The following is a 24,793-nucleotide window of genomic DNA, read 5'->3' as shown; positions in this document are numbered from 1 at the left end:
ACTGTGCCATCAGGGAAGCCCCTCATTGTAGTTTTGATTTGCATTTCTCTAATGATTAATGATGTTGAGCATCCTTTCCTGTGTTTGTTGGCAATCTGTATATCTTCTTTGGAGAAATGTCTGTTTAGGTCTTCTGCCCATTTTTGGATTGGGTTGTTTGCTTTTTTGATATTGAGCTGCATGAGCTGCTTGTAAATTTTGGAGATTAATCCTTTGTCAGTTGCTTTATTTGCAAATATTTTCTCCCATTCTGAGGGTTGTCTTTTCGTCTTGTTTATGGCTTCCTTTGCTGTGCAAAAGCTTTTAAGTTTCATTAGGTCCCATTTGTTTATTTTTGTTTTTATTTCCATTTCTCTAGGAGGTGGGTCAAAAGGGATCTTGCTGTGATGTATGTCATAGAGTGTTCTGCCTATGTTTTCCTCTAAGAGTTTTATAGTGTCTGGCCTTACATTTAGGTCTTTAATCCATTTGGAGTTTATTTTTGTGTATGGTGTTAAGGAGTGTTCTAATTTCATTCTTTTACATGTAGCTGTCCAGTGTTCCCAGCACCACTTATTGAAGAGGCTGTCTTTTCTCCATTGTATATTCTTGCCTCCTTTGTCAAAGATAAGGTGACCATATGTGCATGGGTTTATCTCTGGGCTTTCTGTCGTGTTCCATTGATCTATATTTCTGTTTTTGTGCCAGTACCATACTGTCTTGATGACTGTAGCTTTGTAGTATAGTCTGAAGTCCAGTAGCCTGATTCCTCCAGCTCCATTTTTCTTTCTCAAGATTGCTTTGGCTATTCGGGGCCTTTTGTGTTTCCATACAAATGGTGAAATTTTTTGTTCTAGTTCTGTGATAAATGCCATTGGTAGTTTGATAGGGATTGCATGGTATCTGTAGATTGCTTTGGGTAGTATAGTCATTTTCACAATGTTGATTCTTCCAATCCAAGAACATGGTATATCTCTCCATCTGTTTGTATCACCTTTAATTTCTTTCATCAGTGTCTTATAGTTTTCTGCATACAGGTCTTTTGTCTCCTTAGGTAGGTTTATTCCTAGGTATTTTATTCTTTTTGTTGCAGTGGGAAATGGAAGTGTTTCCTTAATTTCTCTTTCAGATTTTTCATCATTAGTGTATAGGAATGCAAGAGATTTCTGTGCATTAATTTTGTATCCTGCTACTTTACCAAATTCATTGATTAGCTCTAGTAGTTTTGTGGTAGCATCTTTAGGATTCTCTATGTATAGTATCATGTCGTCTGAAAACAGTGACAGTTTTACTTCTTCTTTTCCAACTTGGATTCCTTTTATTTCTTTTTCTTCTCTGATTGCTGTGGCTAAAACTTCCAAAACTATGTTGAATAGTAGTGGTGAGAGTGGACAACTTTGTCTTGTTCTTGATCTTAGAGGAAATGGTTTCAGTAAAACTGACTTCTCTTTTATCCAAAGTTCTGAAAGCAGCCAGATTCATTGGAGGTAGTTTTTCCTGTAGTCACATCTGCCCGACTTTATTGAATTTCCTTTTCTTAGTGAATCGTGAGGGTTGAGTTAAATGCTAAATATTGGTGTTTATATAAGGAACATGCATGTTTGCTTTTGCCTTTGTTTTTAATAAAATTCATTTAGTTGTAAGTTTGTTCCATTGAAAGGTCGATACTGGCTGTGTTTAATGCTGCCTCAAGCATTTCTTGACAGTTTTGGCTCTGCTAAGGGCTTCAAGGCCAGTCCTCACATTCCCTTGGTGCCCAGCCTTTGCCAGTCCGCCCTTCACATGCCTCCCCAAATACACATCAGCAGCCAGCCCTTTTCTCCCATGCACTCAGCCCCGCGGCCTCCATTCCCTCTTCCCTTTATAACTGCAGCCTCTCCGGCTCTCCTGATCCTCTTGGGCTGTGCTGACCATATTCTTACAACTAATACCTTCTTGGTTGACAAGCTGTTTCCTTGATACCCTTTGATCCAATAATTCCACTTTTGGAAAATTTCTCTAACATAACAACCATAGATTACACAAAGATATACATAGAAAATAGGTACAGAACATACAAAAAATGTGTCTCTGCAACCTTCTTTATAATAAAATTGAAAACCACTAGTGATGGACAGTAGGGACCAAGCCAACACACAACGGATGGTCCATGCGCAGGCTGGCGTGCTCCAGGCCTTGGGGCGCCTGCAGTCACAAATCGAAAAAAGAGCAAGAATGAAATATGCCAACACATTCACAGCTTTTACGTCCCTGAGATGGTGGGTGATTTTTGTTTTCTTCCGTATGGTTTTCTGTATTTTTCAAATGTTCTACAACGAAACTGTCTTTTTTTATAATTAGACAAACCTGATTAAAAAAATCTTTTCTGACCATGTGAAGATTACAGAGAGGGGAACATAAAAACTGAAACTACTATCTACAAGGACATAACCAAGTAGCAGCAAGGTGATTATTTGGGTTCCATGAATCAGAGGAGCCACTGGCTGGCCAGGGGTCCCTAGGACTCCTTGTGCTTTCCTTTGACAGCCCGTCTTCCTGGAACGACATCCAGGGCTGGCCTGTTCCTTGCAGCCCGGAAGACATGATTTTGCAATTGCATTGGGCATCTCTGTGAAGAACCCCTTCTCCGGAGACTCCCAGGGAGGGGGTGGCACTGTGAGAATTGAAGACTGGGACAACAGTGGTCTTGTAAGGGCCACTTCCTCAGCACCTCTCTTAGGCTCGGTGTGTGTTGGCCTTTTCTCTGTGGTGAGTCGTTGCTGCCTTGAGGACAGAGACCCTGTCCTCTGAGCCTTCTTGCTCTTCTGGACTCTCCCACCTGAACCCATTTGTTGACTGACTTCTGTCGGCAGAAGGGAGTCAAGGTCTCCCTCCCACCTTGATATGTTGGATGATCCCAGCAGATGCTCAGTCATTGCCAAGGGGGCTCCCCGTGATCTTCTCACACCAGCTCTGGCCTCAGTGCTGCTTGAAGGAGGAGGACGGCCGAAGGGGATCTAGGGCGAGGCTCCCCGGCCCTCAGGGCGTGGCACCATGCGGGGGCAGGGCTGAGAAGTGGGGTTCACCTGGAATGAGGGTGCCCAGGGGTAAGCAGGGCCTCAGCGGGTCCTCACGGGGACATGTCATGTCTCTGCCGCAGGTGAACGGGAAGGAGCTCTCCAAGCTGTCTCAGGAGCAGACCCTGGAGGCCCTGCGTGCCTCCAAGGAGCCCCTGGTGATCCAGGTGCTGAGACGCAGTCCCCGCCTCCGGGGGGATGGCTCCTCCCACGACCTGCAGCTGGTGGACAGTGGCACTCAGACCGACATCACCTTCGAGCATATCATGGCGCTGGGCAAGCTGCGCCCACCCACCCCGCCCATGGTCATCCTGGAGCCGTACGTCCCGTCTGAGCTGTGAGTCGCCCTCAGGAGGGCCCCGGGCCCTGCCTCCAGAGAGGGCAAACCACCTGGGGCGGCTGCCCCATGCCACCCAGAGGCCACACTGTCGCAGCTCTGGGCGTGGCAGGGAGACCCCGACTGGCTGCCCCCGGGCAGGAAGCAGGCTCCTTGGCCTCCAGGGCTCAGGAATCTCCGGGCCTCTAGCCTCTGGCTGGACACCAGCTGGTGAATGGGCCTGGGGGTCCTGACACGCAGGCTCCCCACTGCATCTACCCCCAGGGCCGAGGGAGGACCGTCCCGGGACCTTTGCTGCCGGAAGGCTGAGGTCCTCGGCTCCTCCTCCTCCATCCTTCCTCCTCCTCTGCCGCCCCATCGTCTTCTGCCTCACAGGCATCAGCCCTTGAACCTTCTCGCATCCTTGTCTGTCCCATTCCTCTCCCTGCTCTGAACTCTCTCCATCTCTTCGGCGTCTTTCTTTGGCCCGCTCGGAAGAAGGGCCTCTCATCCGGGCCTCGTGGCTCACGACTGTGTGAGCGCTGACTCATTTCGCTAGACTCACCCCGGGCGGCAGGGAGGTCGTCCCGGGATCCCCTCCTCCACAGCGGTAGGCCTGGGGCTGGCAGTAGCCAAGCTTAGCCTCGGGGCAAGGAGGGCCGCCCCCGGAGAGAGACTGGGCCCTCTTCCGCTCCCCAGCAATCCTCCAGGGCCTGGATAACTCCTGGGGGCACTGCATGAGTGGGGCCAGTGCCAGGTGGGAGGGGCATCCGCAGTTGGGAGAAGTCGGTCCCTGCTGGCTGGCATGGTTAGAGGAGTCTGAGCTAGCGGACAGGATGTGGTGGGATGGGATGGGACAGGGCGGGGCGGGGAGAGCTAGGCATGCCTGGGTCCTCGGTGCAGATGCCCTCACACTCCTGTTCAAGAAGTATTCCCGCTCTTTGCATAGATGCATGTAGCTCAGAAGGAGGGGGTGCAGAAGAGGTAGCTGGGCCGCCGCCTCCCGAGGTTGCACCCAGAGCAGGGCTCCATGCTGAGCTCACTGGGAGCCGGGGCTAGGGAGGGAGGGGAGCAGATGGCTGGCCTGACGCCCCGCTTCTCCTGGGCAGCCCCCCCATCAGCCATGAGTATTATGACCCGGCGGAGTTCATGGAGGGCGGCCCACAGGAGGCAGACCGTATGGATGAGCTGGAGTATGAGGTGAGCTGGTGGCCAGCCTTGGGCGCCAGCCCCGGGACGTCTGTCTGTAGCCCAGCTCAGGCCTGGCTCCTGAACCCCCAGGCGGCTGGGCCTCGCGGCCCTTTCCCACGCGTGGCTCAAGGGCTCAAGGGCCAAATTGGGCTGAGTTGGGGAGGGCACGGGTGAGGTCCCTCTGTCAGTGTGTGTTGGTGAGTCTGTGTCCCACGCATGTCTGTATGCTGTGCGTCCTATGTGTCTTGGGCATTTCCTGGTAGGGGACACCACAGGACACACGTGCCATTTGGGATGGTAAGAGAGACCTTTGGAAACTCAGCTCAGGCGACACGGTCCGGGGGGTGAGGCTGGGCCGAGGCTGCCATCCCTGCAGCTTCTCCCTCTGTTTGTCCATCCCCCTTGTGGCAGGAGGTGGAGCTGTATAAAACCAGCCACCGGGACAAGCTGGGCCTGATGGTCTGTTACCGCACGGATGACGAGGAGGACCTGGGTATCTATGTTGGAGAGGTATGAAGGCGGGACGGGGGGTTGGGATCTTCTAGAAGGCAGTGGAGCTCCGTACGCCTTCCTGTGTGCTGGGACGTGACAGCTGGACTTGGGTGCCCATCTGTACAGCACCTATGAGGGGGCCGGGGCACCACGGTGGCAGGCGCTGAGGCAGGCAGGGTGTGGCACACGAAGACTCCCATGCCATCCTATCCCCACAGCCTTGCCACGCTGCCCAGGGCTCTGAGGCGGCCCATAAGGAGCCAGCTTAGCGTCACAGGGAGGCTGCCAGCCGGCGAGGCCAGGGCAGCCAGTGGCTTCGGTGTGTGCCCAGCCAGGCAGTCGTCCCCAGGAGACCCGTGCCCGTAGTGGAACAGTGGGGCCTTGCGGGGTAAGGCAGGGTGTGGTCCGGCCAGGCTTTGTTCTCCCGCCACGCCCTTCAGGAGCCCTCCTGGTAATCACAGGGGTTCTCTGCCACCCGTCTGGCAGGTGCTGGGTACTTTCCCATACTTTGCCATGCTCAAAAAATCAGCCCTCCGTTCACACTGGGGCCTCTGAGGCAAGGCTGCCCCCTCCTACCAGACGGGCACCCTAGGGAGGGGCCGAGTCCCCACGATGCGCGTGCCTTGCAGGTGAATCCCAACAGCATCGCAGCCAAAGACGGCCGCATCCGCGAGGGAGACCGCATCATCCAGGTGAGCAGGGCAGGCAGGCCCCGCCAGCTCTCCTTAGCCAATTCTAGCTCTCTCCTGCTCAGAGCCCAGCCTGATGCCGGGCATCCCGCCATGCCTGAAACCAGGGCTAGGACTCATCTCCCTCCTGCACAACTACGCGGGTGGCTCCCGTATGCCCGTGGGTTCTGCTGGCGTCTCTGCTCGGGCCCCTTAGCAGCCTGTCCCTCCGTGCCCCAGACGTGAGCATGTGTCCTGCTCCACGCCGCTCTCTGAGCACGTGCGCTCTTGTGTGGGCCAGGCTGTCTTCGCCCCCGGCACCTTCCACTTGTCTCCATCCTGCCAGCGCTCGAGAGCCTGTCCTGGCCCAGGGTGCTCGCTTCGGAGCTCCCTGCGAGGGGACCCCTGTAGCTCAACTGGAGCCTGCCCCAGAGCCAGCCCTGGTGTCCTCGTTGATTGTCCCTTGGCCTGCCACAGATAAATGGTGTGGACGTCCAGAACCGGGAAGAGGCAGTGGCCATCCTGAGCCAGGAGGAGAACACCAACATCTCCCTGCTGGTGGCCCGGCCTGAGAGCCAGGTGTGTGTGCCCGGTAGGGCGTCCTGGGTCCCCTGACACGGGGCTTTCTGTCCTGAAAGCTGCCGACTAGGGCACAAACATGCCAACAACCTGGCACGGGTGGAGGGCGGGGGGGCGTCCGGGGCCCATTTCCCTTTGTGGCCTCTGATGGCTGAGTGGGCTGGGACCTCGACGCAAGCGGGGTCATTGTCTGCGGAGGCCCTTAAGGCAGTGGGGACAGCACGGGCCTGTCTCTGCAGCTGGCGAAGCGGTGGAAGGACAGTGACCGGGACGACTTCCTGGACGATTGTGGCTCTGAGAACGAGGGGGACCTGCGGGCGCGGAAGCTGAAATCCCCCCCTGCCCAGCAGGTGAGGAAGGAGGAAGGGCGGTGGTGGGGAGGGCGGGGAGGGTGGGCAGGAGGGCAGAAGGAGGAGGGGCTTGGGGGGCTGCGGGAGATGGACCAGACCCGAAAGCCCTTCCGATCTCCATCCTCCCCCCCGACGGCGCCCCCACTGGTGGGTCCCAGACTGAGCGGGGCTCATCTTCCAGCTCCAGCTTGGAAACGAAGAGGAGAAAGGGGCCCCTGATGCGGGCCCAGGCTTGAGCAACAGCCAGGAGCTGGACAGTGGGGTGGGCCGGACGGATGAGAGCACGCGCAACGAGGAGAGCTCCGAGCACGACCTGCTGGGGGACGAGCCCCTGAGTACCGCCAACACGCCCGGGCCCCTGCGCAAGTTTGGCCTGCAAGGGGACGCCCTGCAGAGCCGCGACTTCCACTTTAGCATGGACTCCCTGCTGGCCGAGGGCGCGGGGCTGGGTGGCGGCGACGTGCCGGGCCTCACGGATGAGGAGTACGAGCGCTACCGCGAGCTGCTGGAGATCAAGTGCCACCTGGAGAATGGCAACCCCCTGGGCCTCCTCTTTCCCCGGGCTGCCGGCGGCAACGGCGCCCTGGATGTCAACCGCAACGAGAGCGTGGGCCACGAGATGGCTGTGCTGGAGGAGGAGCTGCGGCACCTGGAGTTCAAGTGCCGCAACATCCTGCGGGCGCAGAAGATGCAACAGCTGCGTGAGCGCTGCATGAAGGCCTGGCTGCTGGAGGAGGAGAGCCTCTACGACCTGGGGGCCGGTGAGCCCAAGAAGCACGAGCTGTCTGACATCTCCGAGCTGCCTGAGAAGTCAGACAAGGACAGCACCAGCGCCTACAACACGGGTGAGAGCTGCCGCAGCACCCCGCTGCTGGCGGAGCCCCTGCCCGAGAGCCCCCTGAGGCGGGCGACCGCCGGGGGCAACTCCAACCTGAACCGGACCCCCTCCGGACACCCTGTCGCCGCCCACCCCAAGGCTGCCCCTCCGCAGGGGAGTCCTGCCAAGTTGCGATCCCTCTCCCGGGATCCCGAGGTGGGCCGGAGACAGCGCTCGGAGGAGCGGGTCCGCCGCAGCCCCAAGACGGGGGTGACCCTGGAGCGCGTGGGCCCCGAAGGCAGCCCTTACCTGTCGCGGCGCCACCGCGGCCAGGGCCAGGAGGGCGAGCGCTACCACAGCTGCGTGCAGCTGGCCCCGCCGCGCGGTCTGGAAGAGCTGGGCCACGGCGCCTTGAGTTTGGCCAGTGGCCCTCGGGTGGGTGGGGCGGCGGCGGCGGCGGCCACCGAAGCGCCCCGCATGGAGTGGAAGGTCAAGGTGCGCAGCGACGGGACCCGCTACGTGGCCAAGCGGCCGGTGCGGGACCGCCTCCTGAAAGCCCGGGCCCTGAAGATCCGGGAGGAGCGCAGCGGCATGACCACCGATGACGACGCGGTGAGCGAGATGAAGATGGGCCGCTACTGGAGCAAGGAGGAGCGGAAGCAGCACCTGCTCCGGGCCCGGGAGCAGCGGAGGCGGCGCGAGTTCATGCTGCAGAGCCGCCTCGAGTGCCTGAGGGAGCAGAGCGGCGACAGCAGGGCTGAGCTCAACATCATCGCGCTGAGCCACCGCAAAACCATGAAGAAGCGGAGCAAGAAGATCCTGGACAACTGGATCACCATCCAGGAGATGCTGGCCCACGGCACGCGCTCGGCCGACGGGAAGCGCGTCTACAACCCTCTGCTCTCCGTCACCACCGTCTGAGCCCGGCTGTGCTCCAGGGCACGGGTCCTCCGCCCTGGCCGAGGGCCACTGAGCCTGCCGGGACCCCGTCTTCTGCTCTCCCGTAGAATCTAGCGTGTGCCTGCGTGTGCGCGTGGGACTCTGTTACCGGACAGAAGCCCCTGAAGGAGGAGGGATGCTTCTCTCCATCGGTGACTTCCTTCTCCCCAAGTACAGCGACCACATCAACAGCTGGCCTGGGGGCAGACCCTTATCGGTCCCCCCTTCAGCCGTAGGCGTGTGTGTGTGTGAGACACGAGCCCAGACACATGTACGCACGCAGACACACGCACTTCCCTGCAGAGCGCTCTCAGCACGGGCACTTGGGGACAGGGAAGTCAGCTGAAAAGAAGACTGTCCTAAGCACAAGAGAATGTCCGTTACTTGTAGACAAAGGCAACCCTGATTTTTGTGGTTCTTTTCCTTTTCTGTGCTTGCCAATTGTTGTTTTCTTGGTTTGTTTGTTTTGTGGACCTGCTCTGAGGGCTGGCAGCTCCTTCAGGCAGCCTGACAGAGGTGGAATCCCCGAGTGATACCTGGGAAGGAGGGGGGTGGGGGGAAGCAAGGGAGGGGGATGGGGGGAGGGGAGGTGGGGGAATGAAGGCAAGAATGGGAAGCAGCTTTGCTGGTGGTCTCCGCTCTGAGGTGTGGGGACCGGGAGCTTCCGATGTGGCTTGCCAGGCTCACCTTGGAGGTCACCTCCTTCCCCGGCGACTGCGGGGACTGAAGGGTCAGTGCCCGTCCAAGAAGAAGGAAGCGAGCCCAGGGCTGTGCCAGACGCCTTCTGGAGCTCGGCTTCTCTCCTGAGTGGTGTGAGGGGTCCAGAAGCCAAGTCCCATGAGTAGCAGCAGACCTTGGTGACACGACCCACGCAGAGCTAGGGAGCGGCCTGGAGCTGAGTGACAGGCGGGCCCTGCCAGGTGGGCTGACTGGGGAGAAGATGCCCTGCGCCCCACTTTGCCAGTGTGGGCCGGGCAGCCCTCAGGGACCTGTGCATTAGTGAGAGCTGGCCTCGGGGCACTTCCGGCTCAGAGAGCCTCAGATGGAAGGCTGACAGGCTGCCCACCCCCGCCCCCTGCCGGCATCGTGAGAATAAAGCAAGCTGCCTTCGAGGGTGACTCCTGGCCTCCTCGTGTTCATTCTCCAGCACCGGGGGCTGGCGTGGGGCCGGGCGGGTCAGGGGAAAGCTGAGCAACAGCAAGGTGTTCTCAAGTCAGCCTCCAGCACTCTGGGAGGAGGGACAGAGCCACCAGAGTCATTTCAGAGGTCTGCCACGGCCACAAGGGTGGTGCCCAGGTGCAGGAAGGATGGCAGAGACCTGTCTCAGGACTGGCGGCTGAGCCTGGAGCTGGCACGTGCGTGAGGCCAACACCCCTGCTCTGGTCAGAGTCCTAGAGTAGTGGTTCCACCCTCTCCCGGCCCTGCAGCTCAGGGAGCGCCCTAGCGGGGGCAAGGGCCAACAGGCTTCTGGAAGGCACAAGCTTCCTTCCCTGTTTGGGGACCCCACAGTGCCCAGCCCTCAGAAGATGCAAAGAAGTGTCTTTTGACCAGATGAGTACCAGGTGGCTGCGGGAACTCCGAGGTTCCATTCAGCACAGCAAACCACTGGGCATCTGCTCAGTGCCAGGAACACTGCTAAGTCCTGGCTGGGGCCAAGGCTCCAAAGACAGCAACTCCAGGGGTATCGTCTGCACGGTGAGCCCTTGAGTAGGCGCTCAGTCTCCTGAAAAGACACAGGACGCTGCCAGCACATTAAGTGGGTGAGGATACATTTAAAAATTCTCTTGAAAGAGCAACGTAGACCTCTTGTTAATTTTGCTAATTTGATGAGATTGGCGCGAGCAAGAAACCTGAGCCTGTGTTCCCAGAAGCGGAATGCCATGCTGTCTGAACAGCTGGGAGGGAAGACCCAGCATGTCTCACAGAACACCAGTGGCTTCAAGGGAGGAAAGGGCTTGTTGATGAAAAGGGGCAAACACGAGACACCACCTTCCTCTTACCCCTCAGAGGCCTCTGGAGCTGGGGGCTAGGAACATCAACTCGTGACCAGCCCCGTTCCTGGGGAGGGGGCACTCCATACAGGCCCCTGTGAAGGATGGGGTTCCGAGGACCCAGCCCATCGCAGGAAACTGGCTGGAGTTGGAGACTAAGGCCACCTGTTCCCTGAGCATCCCTCTCTGGCTGCTGGGGGCTCACTTTGATGGCTCTAGAGGTACCTCACTTTTGCTCCGGGGTGGGGTGCCAGAGGCCCAGGGTTCCCGGGGTGGGGGCCAGGACAGGCCCGGAACCTGGGGTCCCCTGGCCACGTGAAAGCTGGTGCTGGGGCTTGGCTCTCACTGGCTCTGGGAAATGTGACACCAGGAGATCTGGAAGCCCTTGGCAACCGGCGCACTGGACCAGTGACAGCACTGGGCCAGTGACTTAACTGGGTGGAGTGGTGGAGCTGGGATCAAAAAGAGCCGCTGCGCGGCCAACAGCTGCCACTTTGCCCCTACAAGGAGGAGGAGCAGAGCTCAGCCAGCAGGCGCCCCCTGAGCGCCGCCGGCCCTGTCTGGAACGCGGAAGGCGCCTCAGCCAGCAGCTCTCGCCTGGCCTGGCCCTCAGGGGCCCCGTGGTTCCTGTCGTGCCCGTTTGGGGAGCGAGGACGGGGCTCTTCCGTGGAGCCTCCCTATTCCTGCCAGTCACCCCATGCTGACCCGCTTCACGTGGACCGAGGCTGTGGGGCAGGGAACAGCTGGCGTCCCCTAGCCCGGAGGAGGTCCCTCCACACTCCCGTGGAGGACAAAGCCCAGAGGAGACCCCCGCCCACTCACGTAGGCTTTGGGCCTCCTTTGTGGGTGCAGCCTCGCTGGAGGCTTGTTATTCACACAGCTGTGTGTCTTTGGTAACAGCTGATGGACGCTGATCCCAGTGACCCCTCCCCGACATCCTGGAGGAAGCCAGGTCACAGCTGAGCGAAGCCGTGCAGCTGGGAAAGGGCTCCCCCGGGACGTGCATGCAGCCCCTTTGAACCCTGGGCCCCCACCTCTCCAGCCGTGGGCGGTAGCAGGGAAAGTGGGCTGGCGGGAGGGCTGCGGGTCGACGTGGAGCACGGAGCCTGCACAGGGACGCCCGCCCGCTGTCTCGAGACCATCAGGCGCTCAGAGAGAGGGCTCGCTAGGAGGGGAGGTACACAGCCGAACGGGAAAGGGCCAACGATGGCTCCTCGGAGGCTTGGGGCTCCGGGTCCCCTCTGTGCCTCTCTCCGTGCCCCACCTGACACCACGAGGTGAGAGCATCCTGGGAGGCACCACGCTGGAGCGGAGAGCTTGGAAGGGCCACCACCCCCCACCCCCCGCCCCCCCGCCAGCTACCTGGAGTACTAGCTGCGACCGCATAAGCTCCACAGGGACGCTCGCAGCGTCCCCCAGGAAAAGCACAGGAAGTACTTCAGTGTGTGGCTCCTGCCCAGGGTTCCAAACACGGGAGCCCTTCCGAAGGCCAGGAGGGGCTGTGGCTACGTGCGCCGCTGACTGCTGGGTTTCGGGGAAGCTCCCCACGCCACTTGCCCTGGGCAGTTGCCCTCAAAACGGCAGGTGGTCAGAGGGCCCTTCCCTAAGCGGGCCCAGGCAGGCTGGGCGAGGGCAGGAGAACAAGGCCACTCTTTGCCAGCAGACTGGGCGGCGGAGGGGAGAGACAGCCCCGTGCCCCGCCTGGAACCACGCAGGCAACGCTGGGAGACGGTGGGCACTGGCTATTAGGTCCCGAAGGCTTCACAGGGGGCTGAGAAGGGAGCGCTAACAACGGCCAAGAGTAAAGCAACGTACACAAGGAGGAAGGGGACCTCCAGACCTGCCCCCACTCAGTGCCTGTGCCGTCTAGGCAGGCGGAGGGATGCCGGTCACCCAGCTCTGCCCGTGTGTGCGACACAGCCCTGGTGCTTGGGATAGCTGGTAACTGTTTATTGAAAGAAGCAAGGGGGGTGGGGGGCATCACCCTCAGGCCTGGATGTGGCTCTTGGCGCTGAAGGCCAGGTAGTAGATCACTAGGCCAATGGCGGCGGCCAGTACCTCGGTGGAGACCCAGGGCCCGTTCCAGGTGCCCTGCAAGAAAGGAGACCAAAGTCATTCTCGGGGCAGGGACGGGTGAGAAGGCCAGCCACGCCAGCCACCCTCCTTCTGGGGCGCGAAGACACACCGGTCAACTTGGCTCAGCCCCCAGCTCTCCCTAAAGGGCGAGGCTTGCCACCTGCTTCCTCCTTCCCCTGTGTCGGGCCAGCCCCTGCCGGCCACTCACCCGATGGTCCACGCTGACTGTGAACAGAGGTGGGATGATGGAAATGTCCTCGTTATTCCTCTGCGCCTGTGAGGGAGGTGCTGGGGTCAGGGGGCGATGCTGGGTGGGGTGGGAGAGGCAGGAACACTGGCCAGGGCCGTGGAAGGAGAGAAGCGGGTGAAGGAGTGACACGGTAGGCACAGGGCCAGGTTGGGTGGGTGAGCAGGAAGTCGCCCGCCGGCCATCCTGCTCCAAGTCAGAGAGGGGACCGCAGGGTGGAGACAGCTGGGGCAGTGGGCTATGCCCTCCCTACTGCAGGCCTGGGTGGCCTTCGGGGACACTCACCTTCCTCAGGAGGCTGTAGGACTCCTCGTCAAAGAATCTGACCTCGTAGGTGCCTGCGTGGGCGCTCTTGTGGTCTAGGCTCCAGGACACCTGGGTGGGGTGTGTTCGGCAGGGGGTGGGCAGTGCACATGGCGCCACGGCCAGCGCATCGAGTTCAAGGACCCCAGCCCTGCTGGCCCGGCCTTCAAGCCACGCCCGCGCAAGTGACCACCACGGCATCCCTTACCTGGTATCGGCCCACGTCCTGGCCCCGGGTAACAGGAAACTGTTTTCCACTGACATCAGCATAAAGAGCCATGTTCTGGGGGAGGGGACAAAAGGAGAGTCACCTTCTCCCCTCTGGCTGCCGGTGAGGCCCCGCTCTGCCGCCCGCAGTAGCACCCTCGGCCTGTGGGTAAGGAGGCCGCCGGGCACAGCCGGGGACTGCGGTGTGTCTGGCGGGGGTACCGCGCGGGAACCACGGAGGCCAGCCTGCCACGACTCTGCCACCGTCTCTCCACGCCTGTCTCCCTCCTTGGAGGCCACATCTCCCCTGTGGCCCGGCCTCCCTAACCCACAGCAAGCCTGTTAACTGAACAGGGGCGGGATGAGTGAAGGGCTCGTTTCTCCTCTGAGCCTGGAAGCGGGTATCGCGGTCGTGGACACCCAATGAGCTGCCTAAGGAAGACTGTACCTAAGAAGGCCCAACTTCCTTCCTTCTCTGGGCCTTTAGGTTGCAGGGGCTGAGGCCAGGGCTGCTTGGTCTTGAAATGACGAAACACACATGTGGACACACGCTTCGGCAAAGAGCAACCAGTAAAGGGACGCAGGAGCCTGGGGGCTGAGCCTGGCTGTCTCCCTTCATGCGTACACTCTTTCCACACGCAGCAAGGTGTCTGTCTGTATCACCGCACATAGATGCAGCAGAGCAGGCAGGTGAGGGGGAATGTTCTTTAAATATCCGCTAGAATCTGGCCTGGCTGTGCCCTGATCTCTTCTACACCTGGGAATCAAAACCCTGATTCTCCCTGTCCACACGGACCCCCAGGTCTGACCCCATCCACTGCCAGTGAGGGCCCAAGGTCTCAGGCTCACTGCTCACCTCTCGCCCCCGCGCCCTCCTGGCTGAACCCCCGCTGCCTTACCTGGACCCTGTTCTTGCAAGTCAGGGAGATCTCCACGATGAAGACAGTCTCAGTAGAAATGACAGCATCCGAGGTGGTATAGTAAGAAGGGGTGATCTGGGGCTCCACACAGGCCTCTGCTGCGGAGAGGCAGAGATGAACGGCTAAGGCCTGGCTTGTGCTTGCTGGTTAGGGGCAGAAGGGACCACCCTAACCCCACTTCCCAGAGCTCATCAGCTGAGAACACAAAGGGCCCTTTGGACCCTGCCAGGTGGGGTCTGGGAGACAGATCCAAATGATCAGTCAGAAGTACAGTGGCAAAGAGGGGTGGGATGGCCTTGAAGGAAGGCAGGGGAAGGGAGATGGGAAGGCTCTGTACAGGTGGAACCTCAACGTACAGGCAGAAGAACAGGTGAGTGTGTGTGGGTGGGGTCGGGGGCGTGCTGCATGAATTCACTGCACAACTCGAGTCTGTGCCTGGACCTGCAGACAAGGAAGCCATGCAATGGTTTAGGGATGCAGCCTGCCCTGCAGCACCCCAGAAGCCCATGGGGGGCCAGGCTGACCTCAATTCAGAGCCATGCATGGCTCTGAACAGTTTACTGAAGGCATCCTCTGCAGACACAAAGCATGGAGCTGCTGGCAACCTACGGGGGCTTTTGATATGAAGGAAAGGGTCTCTGCCCCAGACAGTTGAGAGAAGGCCACGACTGGCCCCAGCGTTTCCGGAGGGAAAGAAATGGCAGAGGGTCTGGGTCCATAAGCATAACTTGTCCCCTTGAACAGGGCTGCACTGAGAAAAAGGATGCTGCCGCAGTCATCTCCACACTGCTAGAGGATAAAGGGAAGGAAAGGTGCCACCTAAATCACAAGGCGCCAACTGCTCTCCAAATGTGGTGTCCGGCAGGGCCATGACTTAGGCTGAGGCAGTCAGAGGAGGCTGTGGGACTGGAATGGCGGGAGGAAGATGCCTGGGAACATGGGTGGGAGGTGGTTCTCAGGAGCCACATCCCCCAGATCCTTCCACGCTCTGCTAGACTTGACCTTTTGCCTATGGACACGGGGGAGCACAGAGGGGTTTGATAGTTAGGTCTGTCCTTTCCAGGCATCACTGGCTATAGCGTGGGGGAGTTCCTGAGGAGCAGGTGAGCAGGGTGCAGGCGGGGAGGCCAGTTAGGCTGGTGAAACACTGCAGGCATCAAGGGCGCTGGCCTGAAGTAGGGCAGGTGAAGTGAATGCACTGAAAGTGGCCCTGACACAGTCCAGAGCCCCAGGCCCGGGGTGGGCTCCTGCAAGGACCTCCTCCTAAACAAACTTCTGGACTCCAGTCTGAGCTCAATCCTGCCACTAAGTGTTAACAACCTCTCAAGAGTGTGAAGCCATCTGACTCCGCTGAAAAACCCTACAAGGATACGGCAAGGCCTCAAGGGGAACAAATCAACCGCCTGATCTAGGCACTCTAGGCCCACTCATCTTTCCCTCTTCAGTGCCTTTCTAACTCGCCCGCACTCCGGGTCCCTCTGCCTGGACCGTCCCTGCTCCCTCTCTTCCTGGGGAGGCCTGGCCCCACCGCACCGGGTCAGGGGCTCCTCTCCACCGGCCCAGTTTCTCGCTCCGATCGCCCTGCGCTGCAGAGCTTTGCTCCTGTCCGACCCCCCCTCCGGGACCGGGAGCTCCTGGAGTGGCAGCAGGGACATGTGTCATTTTTCCTGCTGGAGCTGGGGCCAGGCGCACGGGAGAGGCTTTGGGACTCTTCCTCGCGGGAGCAGACGGGGGACAGACTAGGCTGTTTCTCCCAGCAGCCCGGCTGCTTGGTAAATGTGTGTGGTGCAGGAGCGCGTGGTGGCCTCGGCTGCCGCGACCAGAGACCACCTGCCTCTCTGAGGAAGAAAGCCCAGACCCCCGCTTCGCCCGCACCCCTCCTCCCCCCACGCACCACCAGTCGTGGGTGAGAGGCTCGCCAGAAACGAGCTCCGGCCAGGCCGCTACCTGAGCAGCAGGAGAGGCCGGACAGCAGGAGTAGCGCCAGGGCGCCGAGAGATGCCAGCGCCGCCATCGCCTCTTCTGTGCCGAGGGAAAAAGAGAGCGACTCCCCTGAACACGAGGAGCAGACGAGGAAGCGCGACGCGTAAGCGGCCGCAGCAGCCAATCAAGGGCCGGCGGGCCGGGCGGGCCTGTGACGTCGCCGACGGCACTGACGTGTCCCCTCCCCGGACCAGGGGCCCAGCTGGCCGCCCTCCCCCCAATATGGCGATGGCGGCGGCGGCAGCGGCGGCGGCGGCGGCGGCGGCGGCGCTCTCGGCGCCGGAAGAGGGCGTGAGAACCGGCGCCGCCGTGTGCGTGCGCACTGCGGGACCACGCCCCCTCCCGGGACTTCGCGCCCCGCCGAACTCTCGCGAGAGCGCCATCTGCGAGTCGGAACCTGCGGCAGTTCTCACTTTCCATCATGGCGCTGAAGGTGGCGACGATCGCGGGCGGCGCTGTGAAGGCAGTGCTCAGGCCGGCCCTCCTCTGCCGTCCTTGGGAGGTGAGAAACAGGAGCGGGCCACGGGAACAGCCGCGGCGCTCGCTGAGGGGTGCTTGCACCTCGCCGGGGTTAGGCCGGCGGCCGCCGCTCTCGGAGCGTCCTGGGGCCCGATTGGCTGCGGGTCCCGTGAGGGGAGGGGAGAGTGCTGCGGGCCAGGGTTGATTGGCCACCTTCGCTGTCAGTGAAGGGGTTAGCCAAAGTTGATTCTGGTCTGGCTTCTCAGGGGTCTGCATCTTGTGGTGGGGGAACTCCCGACGGGCGGGGAGAGTGGACCCCGGGGGGCAATGTCACCTCCCTAGTGTCCTTGTGGGAACCCCCCCCCCCAAGGCGGTCACGTGGCCGGCCCGCCTTGCTCTTGCCCTCTTGGGGATCGGTTCCTGGCCGCCCTTCCTCTTCAGGTTTCCCTCTTGTGGACCGCTTTGCCACCTCTCCCAGTGGAGGTGGCGAATCGGACTTTGCCGGTGCCCCAGAGCCTCCTCCCCCCCCCCCCACCGCAGGCGCCTGGAATGGGAAGGAGCTAGGATTCCTGAAGCTGGCGGGTTGGGAGGCCTCGAGGGCTTTGCTTCCGTTGTTCTCTGTTTAGGATCTTGGTTATTCAGGTCTGATTCCTCTCTCTTGACACGCTTGAATGAGGATAATTTAGTCCCTGGGTGGGTTGGAAGCCATCTGAAGAGTCATCGAGTCAGGACTGGCCCTGAGGGACGAGAGGTCTGATCTCTCTGGGCTCCAGTTTCTCCTCTGTCTCAAAGGATCCACCCAACTCTGACCTTCCAGAACTCTGTGACTTTGCTGACACTACTTGTGGACATGTCTTCGGCCATGCTTCCCCCCTCTGATCCCTGGGGAAGACTGCCCTGTAACAGCTTCTGGTTTATGAAATTATGTTTAAAATGCTGACTTCTCCCACTTGCTCACCAGAGGCTTTCCAGAGGTCGCTGGCAGCTAGGCTCTTGCAGGATCTTGGTGGGGACATCTATCTCCTCCCTGACTTCCCCTGTGTGTGTGCTTGTGTCCATATTGGGGCAGGGATGGGGGGCAGTGAAAGGTTGCTAGCTGGGCAATGCCTTGCCCTGAGACTGGTTGTCCTGGGTATGGGAACCTTTAGAGATGAAGCCCAGATCTTTGGTCCCGCTAATGGGGACCTCGTGTGAAAACATGCAGCCACCATTGGTACTTGATCCAACAGAAACATGCTGAAGAGAGAAACCTCGCTAAGATGTGGAGCACGGGCGCCCTTAGGCTGGGACACGTACCATTCTGGACTCCTTTCTTTCTGTGGCACTATCAAAGGACGAGGGTAACAATCCACCTTCCTGCTTGATGAACAAGCTGGAGACCAATGCATATATCCCATCCTGCCTCATACTGGGCTCCTTTGATAGGTAGCTTCACAGAAGCTTTGTAACCTCTTGAAGGAAGGTGCCTGAATATGTCCAGAGCAAGGTCAGGGAAGTCACTATCCTGAGAGCTCTCCGGGTCTTTGGCCAAAGCTGGATGGAACATCTAGCATTGGGACCAGGTGAGAGAGAGGTGCAGCCCTGGTGGTAGTGATGGGGTCCAGGGTCTGGTGGGGTGGGGTTGCGCAGATGCAGAGCCAGGCCTGATGTGAGCACTGGCTCACCGGCACGACCAGGTTACCTGCCGGGCGCCAGTAGACCTCAGAGGGCTGAAACCCAGGAGGAGTTACTGCTCGGAGCTGTAGGGGTCAGCCCAGCATCCCCTCACTGGCCAGCAGCCTTGAACACTGGCCTGAGGGGCTGGTGGGGTAAAGGGGGGGGGTATGCTTTTGCACAGCCCCGTGTGCCCTTTTAGCGACTGAACAGCTTGCATACCTCTTCTTGCTTAATGTTTCCAGCAGTCAGATGAAGTAGGCACCTCTATTCTGTGGATTTCAGGTAAGGGTGGGAAGCTCAGCAAGGTTAAGCTATTTGCCACCAAGAGTAGTAGATGGATGATCTGGACCGAGGTCTCCCTAGCCTCAAAGCCTGTCATATCTTCCTTCACTTTCTGATATGCTCATTCATTCAGTAAATGTTTTTTGTGTCCCAGCTCTGGACCAGGCATTCTGCTCGGTCTTGGGGTGACAGTAGGGGCTCAGACAGACATGGTGTCCACTCTCAGGGGCTTAGGGGTAGGAAAGGGAGCACAGCAGCGATAACCTAGGGAGATTGTGGTTGGGGGGAAGGGAGTGGGGTGGGTAGGGCTTTGGGAGCCCGGGGGGACCAACAGCTCAGCAGCCTTAGGGCATCAGGGAAGGCTTCCTGGAGGAAAGGCAGTCTCAATACAAGCACCATCCACAAGTTTGTATTGAGAGCCTACAGATAAGATGAAGCCGGATACTGACAGTTGCTAGAAGGAAAACAGAAAAGCCCCCAGTTTGTGTCAGGCTGCAGACCCGGGGGCCCCATGGATCATCAGAAGCCCCCAGGGCCTCTTGTCTATTAGTCATCCGCTTCCTAACCCCTGTGCTGCCGGAGCTCTGTGCAAGTGGGAGCCTTGTGAATACCAGCCAGGGAGACCCAGATGGGGCGGTCAGCCTCTGCTTGAGCTTCTAGACTGCTAGCAGGAAGGCATGGCTCTTTGGAAAATGGCCACAGTGACTCTGCCATTGGCTGGAACGATCTGCTGCTGCCCCAGCAGGCAAGTGGCAGGGCATTCCCAAGCGAGAAGGAGGACCTTGGCCCTGCCCCTGTCTCTGGATTGAAGGGCACCCAGGTGGGGCACAACAGGGAGGAAAGTGTGTGGGCCTGTAGCCCCGCTGCGGTGGGAGCTGGGACATGGGCTTCTTCTTCCAGGAAAGTGTGGGGACTCCAGATAGGTCACTCTGAGCACCTGTCCCATTTGGCTCGGGTGGCTTTTGCTCTGAAGCTGTCAGGCGTGGCACCGATGTGACCAAGCGCGGCTGTTTCAAGTGGGGGGTGGGGTGGGGACATCTGTCATCCACGTAGGCCACGAAGCAGTTTTGCAGTCCTTCATGAAAGCCTTCCGAAAGATTGGCATCTGCCGTTCTGAAAATGGTTGTTTTTCGATTTCTGATTCTAGAGGGCTGTTCCCCGTGGGGCGAACAGTGTTTATCTCTGGGTGGACAGGGGGCTGGGTGCTGTCTTCTTCCTTCTGATCTTCGTGTTCTGTCCATATGCTGCTTTTGTAATAAGGAAACATGATTGTTAAAATGATGTAAATGACGGTCGTGGTGGCCCAGTGGTTTGTTATCACGATTTCCCTATTGTACTACGTTTGGCGTGCCAACTTTTCCAAGTTACAGACATCACTGAGCAGGAATAATTGGCTGAAGAAGACCAGAAACAACAAAAGGTGGGGAGGGGGATGTAAACATTTTTTAAAAAACTGACCAGGGACCTGAAGGAGGTGTAAAGGGTTGTAACGACCCTCCGCGGTGCTCCGACGGGCCGGTCTGTGTGCTGCTGTGCGCTAGACAGTGGTGCACGGCTGAGGCGCAGGGCGTGTCTGGGCGTGGTGAGGACGCTCGCCTTCCCTGCCAGGAGCTTGGCTGGCCCTTGCCAAATTGGCTTTCTGGGCTAGACAGCAACCACTGGCATCTGGGTTCTCTTTGCCAGGTTCTAGGTGCCCAAGAAGCCCCCCGGAGGAACTTCTCAGTAAGTACCCACCCGAGTGTGTGCACGCACGTGCGTGTGTTGATGTTCACGTGTGCCCGTCTGTGTGCGTGCAGAGGCACGTGGGTACAGGTGCATGCAGACGCATTCACAGGCAGGCGTGGGTGCAGAGGTGTGTGTGTGCGTGTGCGCGTGCACGCGTGTGCGGCGTGCCTCTTGGCTCCCTGCCCTTCTGTGTCTCTCCCCCTGAGGTGCAGTCTCCAGAGCTCGCCCACCCCTTCTCCCCTGAACCGTGCTAGACAGCGCCCCAGGGAACACGGCCCCATTCCCCAGCAAAGCCTTGTTCCTCCAACCTTGGCTGATCTGTGTCTTCTTCCTTCCGGTCCCGCCTCTAGCAACAAACAATTGTGAGTGTTCTTCTCATCCGCCTGTTAGGTGGGGCTTTTAGTTGCTTTGGGGTTGACCCGAGTCCAGGCGGGGATGGGGCCTGCATCTGCTGTTGTCCTCGTGACCCAGGAGCGCCCCCCGCCGTGAGCAGCCCTGTCTGGGGTGGGCGGGGCAGGGTGTAGGGGTGTGGTACCCCAAGCTGGCACCTCCCGGTAGGCCTTCCCACTGGGTCAGTGCTGGAGGGAGGCAGGGAACTGAAGGCCTCCCCGTCCTTCTAGCCCCCGTCGGCTAAGTATGGTGGGCGGCACACGGTCACCATGATCCCAGGGGACGGCATCGGGCCAGAGCTCATGTTGCACGTCAAGTCTGTGTTCAGGTACAGAGCCCCTGGGCCCAGCCAGGGGGACCCGGAGAACTTTGTGCCAAGAGGGGCAGTGAGCCAGTGGTGGGAGGCCTTTTGTCCCCGTGTCTGCAATCCTGCCAGGCCGGCCCGAGCACGGGGAGGGTGGAACCAGGCCCACTAACAGTGTTGTGGAGTGTAAGTGCGCGCCTGTCAGCTGGCGCAGGTGGGCTCAGTCTCCCCTCAGCCAGAGCCAGGGCACGGTGGGCAGCAGCAGGGGAGAGGCCTCTGCACCCAGTGGTCCAGGCAGGCTTCCCGGACGGAGGCCTGGGGCCGCCGCCCTGACCCTGCTCTGCCCCAGGCATGCGTGTGTGCCTGTGGACTTCGAAGAGGTGCACGTGAGCTCCAACGCCGACGAGGAGGACATCCGAAACGCCATCATGGCCATCCGGCGGAACCGCGTGGCGCTGAAGGGTGAGCTCGGGGGCCAGGATGGGGCACCGCACGTGATTCCTTTCACCTCCAAGCTGACACTTGTCCCTGGGGCCCCATTGATGCTGCGATTCTTGAGATCTCGGTGGCACTAGGCTCTGCGGGAGCCTGTCCAGGGATGGGCTCCCTTCCACCCCCTTCTTCCCTCCTGAGGCAGCCCTCTCTGCTGGAGTCAGCTTTGACCCTCAGAGTCTTTCTTCACAAACCAGATGTCACAGAGATGTAGTTCTAACCCTCTGCCTGCTGCCTTGGTCCCAGTTGGCACAGCTGTGGATGTTACAGATGGGAGCTTTACCCTTTCTGAGTTTGCCTTGGTTTGGTCCAGGTCCTTAAACTGTTTCCATCACTCATTCTGCAAACTTTAGATCATTACCTGCTCTGTGTGAGGAGTGAGTGAGCAAAGATGAACCCGGCTAGAGCCCCAGGCCCTGGCAGTCACGTGGGGGGGCAGCCGTGTCAGCTACAGGGTGCCCAAGGCACTCTGGGTGAAGGAAGTCCAGGCAGGGTGTGAGTTGGAGGGCCGGCGGCCCTGGGGGCCCTGAGAAAGCCCTCCTCTACTTGGCACCCTCTGACTGCCTTCTCTCAGCAGCTGCTGGCCCTCTGGGTGCCCTGGTCCCAGCCAAGGTGAAGCTGTGGTCTTTTCCAGGCAGCCCCTGCCTGCCTCTGAGCTGGAGCTCTTGTGCTTCCTCGACGCAGGGCCTGGCACTAACCCTGGCCAAGATCCCCTTGCTGGTGCCAGCCTAGCCACCAGCCCGTTAGTAAGCAAGAGTGGTCACTTTCTGTCCAGCTAGACCCTGGCCTTGCCATTCCCCACCCAGGGTCTAGCAAGACCTTCTGGCCAGATGCCAACCCTTGTTCATTCATTCATTCGTTCAGTATTTATTGAGTGCATGCTACGTGCCAGGAGCCCATCAGTGAACCAAACGCACAGACACACATGCCCCTCTGCCCCCATGGGGCTTATGCTGCAAGTTACGCTAGAGTGTTCCATGAAACACTTCTGCCGCCGGAAGCTGTTGTGTTCTCCTGTTGGAGTCACCCTTGGCACACATCCCCTGGGTCAGAAAGGGGAATATGGTGGTACAGCTGAGCCTGGGGCGCCCTCTCCAGCTTGCTGGCCTTGTTTCTGTCCTGCAGGCAATATTGAAACAAACCATAACCTGCCGCCATCCCACAAATCCCGAAACAACATCCTTCGGTGAGAGCCAAGTGCACGGGGTGGGGGCTTGGCGGGGGTGGGAGCGCCAGCAGAGAGACGTTGCACTTGCCAGCTGCTTCTCCCTCTGTGCCCCTAGCACCAGCCTGGACCTCTACGCCAACGTTATCCACTGTAAGAGCCTGCCGGGAGTGGTGACGCGGCACAGGGACATAGATATCCTCATCGTCCGGGAGAACACGGAGGGCGAGTACAGCAGCCTGGAGCACGAGGTGGGGGCGTGTTGCCGGGCACGAGCTCGGCTAGGGCGGTGGTCAGGAAGGCCGTGCCCGAGGGGAACCTCGTGCTAGAGGGCAGGCTCAGACAGGATGTGGGCCTCTTTTCCCTCGTCCCCTTCTCAGAGTGTGGCAGGAGTGGTGGAGAGCCTGAAGATCATCACCGAGGCCAAGTCCCTGCGCATTGCTGAGTATGCCTTCAAACTGGCCCAGGAGAGTGGGCGCAAGAAAGTGACGGCTGTACACAAGGCCAACATCATGTATGCCCCCCACCTCGCCCCTCCGCGCTGCTGCCTAGGCCTGCTCTCTGGGACTCGGGGCCCGCGACTACGCCCTGTTGCCCGTTTCCCAGCTGTGGCCTCACCGCAGTGCACACCTAGGGGAGGTGGAACGGGATTCTGCCCGTCCTGCAGACGGCACCGGTTGTAGTTTAGAACCCAGCCTTCTGTGGCGTCTGCGTGCGCCGTGCCTCCGGCTGACGGTTGCAGTGGCCAAGCTGGTGTCCTGCGTCCCCCTTAGGAAACTGGGCGATGGGCTCTTCCTCCAGTGCTGCAGGGCGGTGGCAGCCCGTTACCCCCAGATCACCTTCGAGAATATGATCGTGGACAACACCACCATGCAGGTAGTTCGGCTGCCATGCTGCGCGGCCCCTGCGCTGGGCTCCTGGGGCTGCCCATGCTCCAGGTGCCGGCTGTCCCCTCCTTGCCCCACAGCTGGTGTCCCGGCCCCAGCAGTTCGATGTCATGGTGATGCCCAATCTCTACGGCAACATCGTCAACAACGTCTGTGCGGGGTTGGTTGGGGGCCCCGGCCTCGTAGCGGGGGCCAACTACGGCCACGTGTATGCTGTGTTTGAGACGGTGAGTGCCACCAGCAGTGCCAGGGCCACTGGCTTTTGTGCACTATAGCTCACATACTTCCTAGGTCACCCATTCAAAGCGTACGATTTATTGGTTTCTGAGATAACCAGAGTTGTGCAACCATCCCCACTCTCTAATTCCAGAATGTTTTCATCACCCCCAAAAGAAATCTTGTACTTGTGGCTGTCACTCTCTGTTCCCCTTCCCAGCCCCTGGCACCGAAGTCATCTGCTTTCTGTCTCTGGATTTGCCTGTTCTGGACACTTTACACAAATGCAGTCTACGCTCGACGTTCTTGTGTTTCCCAGCCCCCTCCTTTTCGTCTCGCCTCTTCCAGGCTACAAGGAACACAGGCAAGAGTATCGCCAACAGGAACATCGCCAACCCCACGGCTACGCTGCTGGCAAGTTGCATGATGCTCGACCACCTCAAGTAAGTGGCCTCTCGATGCCAGGCCGTTGGCCCCCGGCCCGCGCCCAAGGCCGCGAGGACCGAAGTCTGCTCTTCTTCCTCAGGCTCCACTCGTACGCCACCTCCATCCGCAAGGCCGTCTTGGCATCCATGGACAATGAAAACGTGAGGCTCCCCCCACCTGCCTCCTGTCCAACTCCCACCCCAGCCCCGGTTGAGCTGATAGGACGACTGAGGGGCTGGAAATGGTGACCCGGCACTTTGTGCTGCCCCCAAGGTGCGGGTTGTACCAGGCAGAGTGGGCCTTTGGGGCCTTAGCTGGTGTTACTGCCCTCCTGGTGGCGCTCCCAGCCCCTGCAGGCCACGGGGCACTGTGGGCAGCCCCGGGCTGCCTGCAGGCTAGGGCTCCGGTATTGGCCGGGCCCCGCTGTGTGCCCAAGCTTGCCCGTCTCCCGCAGATGCACACCCCAGACATCGGGGGCCAGGGCACCACGTCAGAGGCCATCCAGGACATCATCCGCCGCATCCGCGTCATCAACGGCCGGGCCGTGGAGGCCTAGGCCGTCCCCGGGACCATCTCGGCCCACCCTTTAGATCCCCTTCGCGCCCTCAGCACCCTAATTGGCTCGGTGGGTGGACCCAGAATAAACCCACTTCTGCCCTAGCCCTTGGCCGCGTGCT

The 24,793-nt window shown here is 59.7% G+C and overlaps 3 protein-coding genes across 10 annotated transcripts in view; 2 read left to right on the top strand and 1 right to left on the bottom strand.

Moving 5' to 3' along the window:
- The window catches only part of PDZD4 (PDZ domain containing 4), a 29,609-nt gene extending 20,680 nt beyond the window's left edge, over nt 1–8,929 (top strand). Inside the window, exons 2-8 of one of the 6 annotated variants that reach the window (XM_036840893.1) lie at nt 3,119–3,354; nt 4,461–4,551; nt 4,954–5,052; nt 5,664–5,726; nt 6,180–6,281; nt 6,521–6,631; nt 6,813–8,929. In XM_036840893.1, coding sequence (XP_036696788.1) covers nt 3,119–3,354; nt 4,461–4,551; nt 4,954–5,052; nt 5,664–5,726; nt 6,180–6,281; nt 6,521–6,631; nt 6,813–8,369 — 2,259 coding nt within the window. In that variant the 3' untranslated portion in view covers nt 8,370–8,929. Of the gene's footprint in view, nt 1–1,329; nt 3,887–4,460; nt 4,552–4,953; nt 5,053–5,663; nt 5,727–6,179; nt 6,282–6,520; nt 6,632–6,812 lie in introns of those variants that run through there. The other 5 variants (XM_036840892.1, XM_036840891.1, XM_036840890.1 and 2 more) reach the window with 5 other exon arrangements.
- A 3,375-nt stretch (nt 8,930–12,304) lies between these two features.
- Nucleotides 12,305–16,248, bottom strand: SSR4 (signal sequence receptor subunit 4). Of its 3 annotated transcripts, none has more exons than XM_036840934.1 (6): nt 16,079–16,225; nt 14,111–14,229; nt 13,213–13,287; nt 12,987–13,076; nt 12,663–12,728; nt 12,305–12,469 (listed from the first exon to the last, which is right to left on the bottom strand). In XM_036840934.1, the coding sequence occupies exons 1-6, from the start codon at nt 16,143–16,145 to the stop codon at nt 12,365–12,367; spliced, it is 522 nt and encodes a 173-aa protein (XP_036696829.1). In that variant the 5' UTR covers nt 16,146–16,225; the 3' UTR covers nt 12,305–12,364. The 3 variants fall into 3 exon arrangements, with proteins under 3 accessions (XP_036696829.1, XP_036696830.1, XP_036696831.1); XM_036840935.1 differs by having other exon boundaries at nt 12,314–12,469; nt 14,111–14,226; nt 16,079–16,238; XM_036840936.1 differs by lacking the exon at nt 12,987–13,076 and having other exon boundaries at nt 12,314–12,469; nt 16,079–16,248.
- A 229-nt stretch (nt 16,249–16,477) lies between these two features.
- Nucleotides 16,478–24,776, top strand: IDH3G (isocitrate dehydrogenase (NAD(+)) 3 non-catalytic subunit gamma). Its single transcript, XM_036839548.1, has 13 exons — nt 16,478–16,616; nt 20,195–20,233; nt 20,587–20,598; nt 20,857–20,954; nt 21,280–21,392; nt 22,548–22,608; nt 22,706–22,838; nt 22,968–23,101; nt 23,361–23,463; nt 23,555–23,701; nt 24,039–24,133; nt 24,217–24,277; nt 24,571–24,776. The coding sequence occupies exons 1-13, from the start codon at nt 16,536–16,538 to the stop codon at nt 24,670–24,672; spliced, it is 1,179 nt and encodes a 392-aa protein (XP_036695443.1). The 5' UTR covers nt 16,478–16,535; the 3' UTR covers nt 24,673–24,776.
- Nucleotides 24,777–24,793: the final 17 nt, after the last annotated feature.

The sequence above is a fragment of the Balaenoptera musculus genome, chromosome X (assembly GCF_009873245.2).
Source record: "Balaenoptera musculus isolate JJ_BM4_2016_0621 chromosome X, mBalMus1.pri.v3, whole genome shotgun sequence".
Classification (NCBI taxonomy): domain Eukaryota; kingdom Metazoa; phylum Chordata; class Mammalia; order Artiodactyla; family Balaenopteridae; genus Balaenoptera; species Balaenoptera musculus.
The sequence above is the reverse complement of the archived record's forward strand: the minus strand, read 5'-3'. Positions and strand labels throughout refer to the sequence as shown.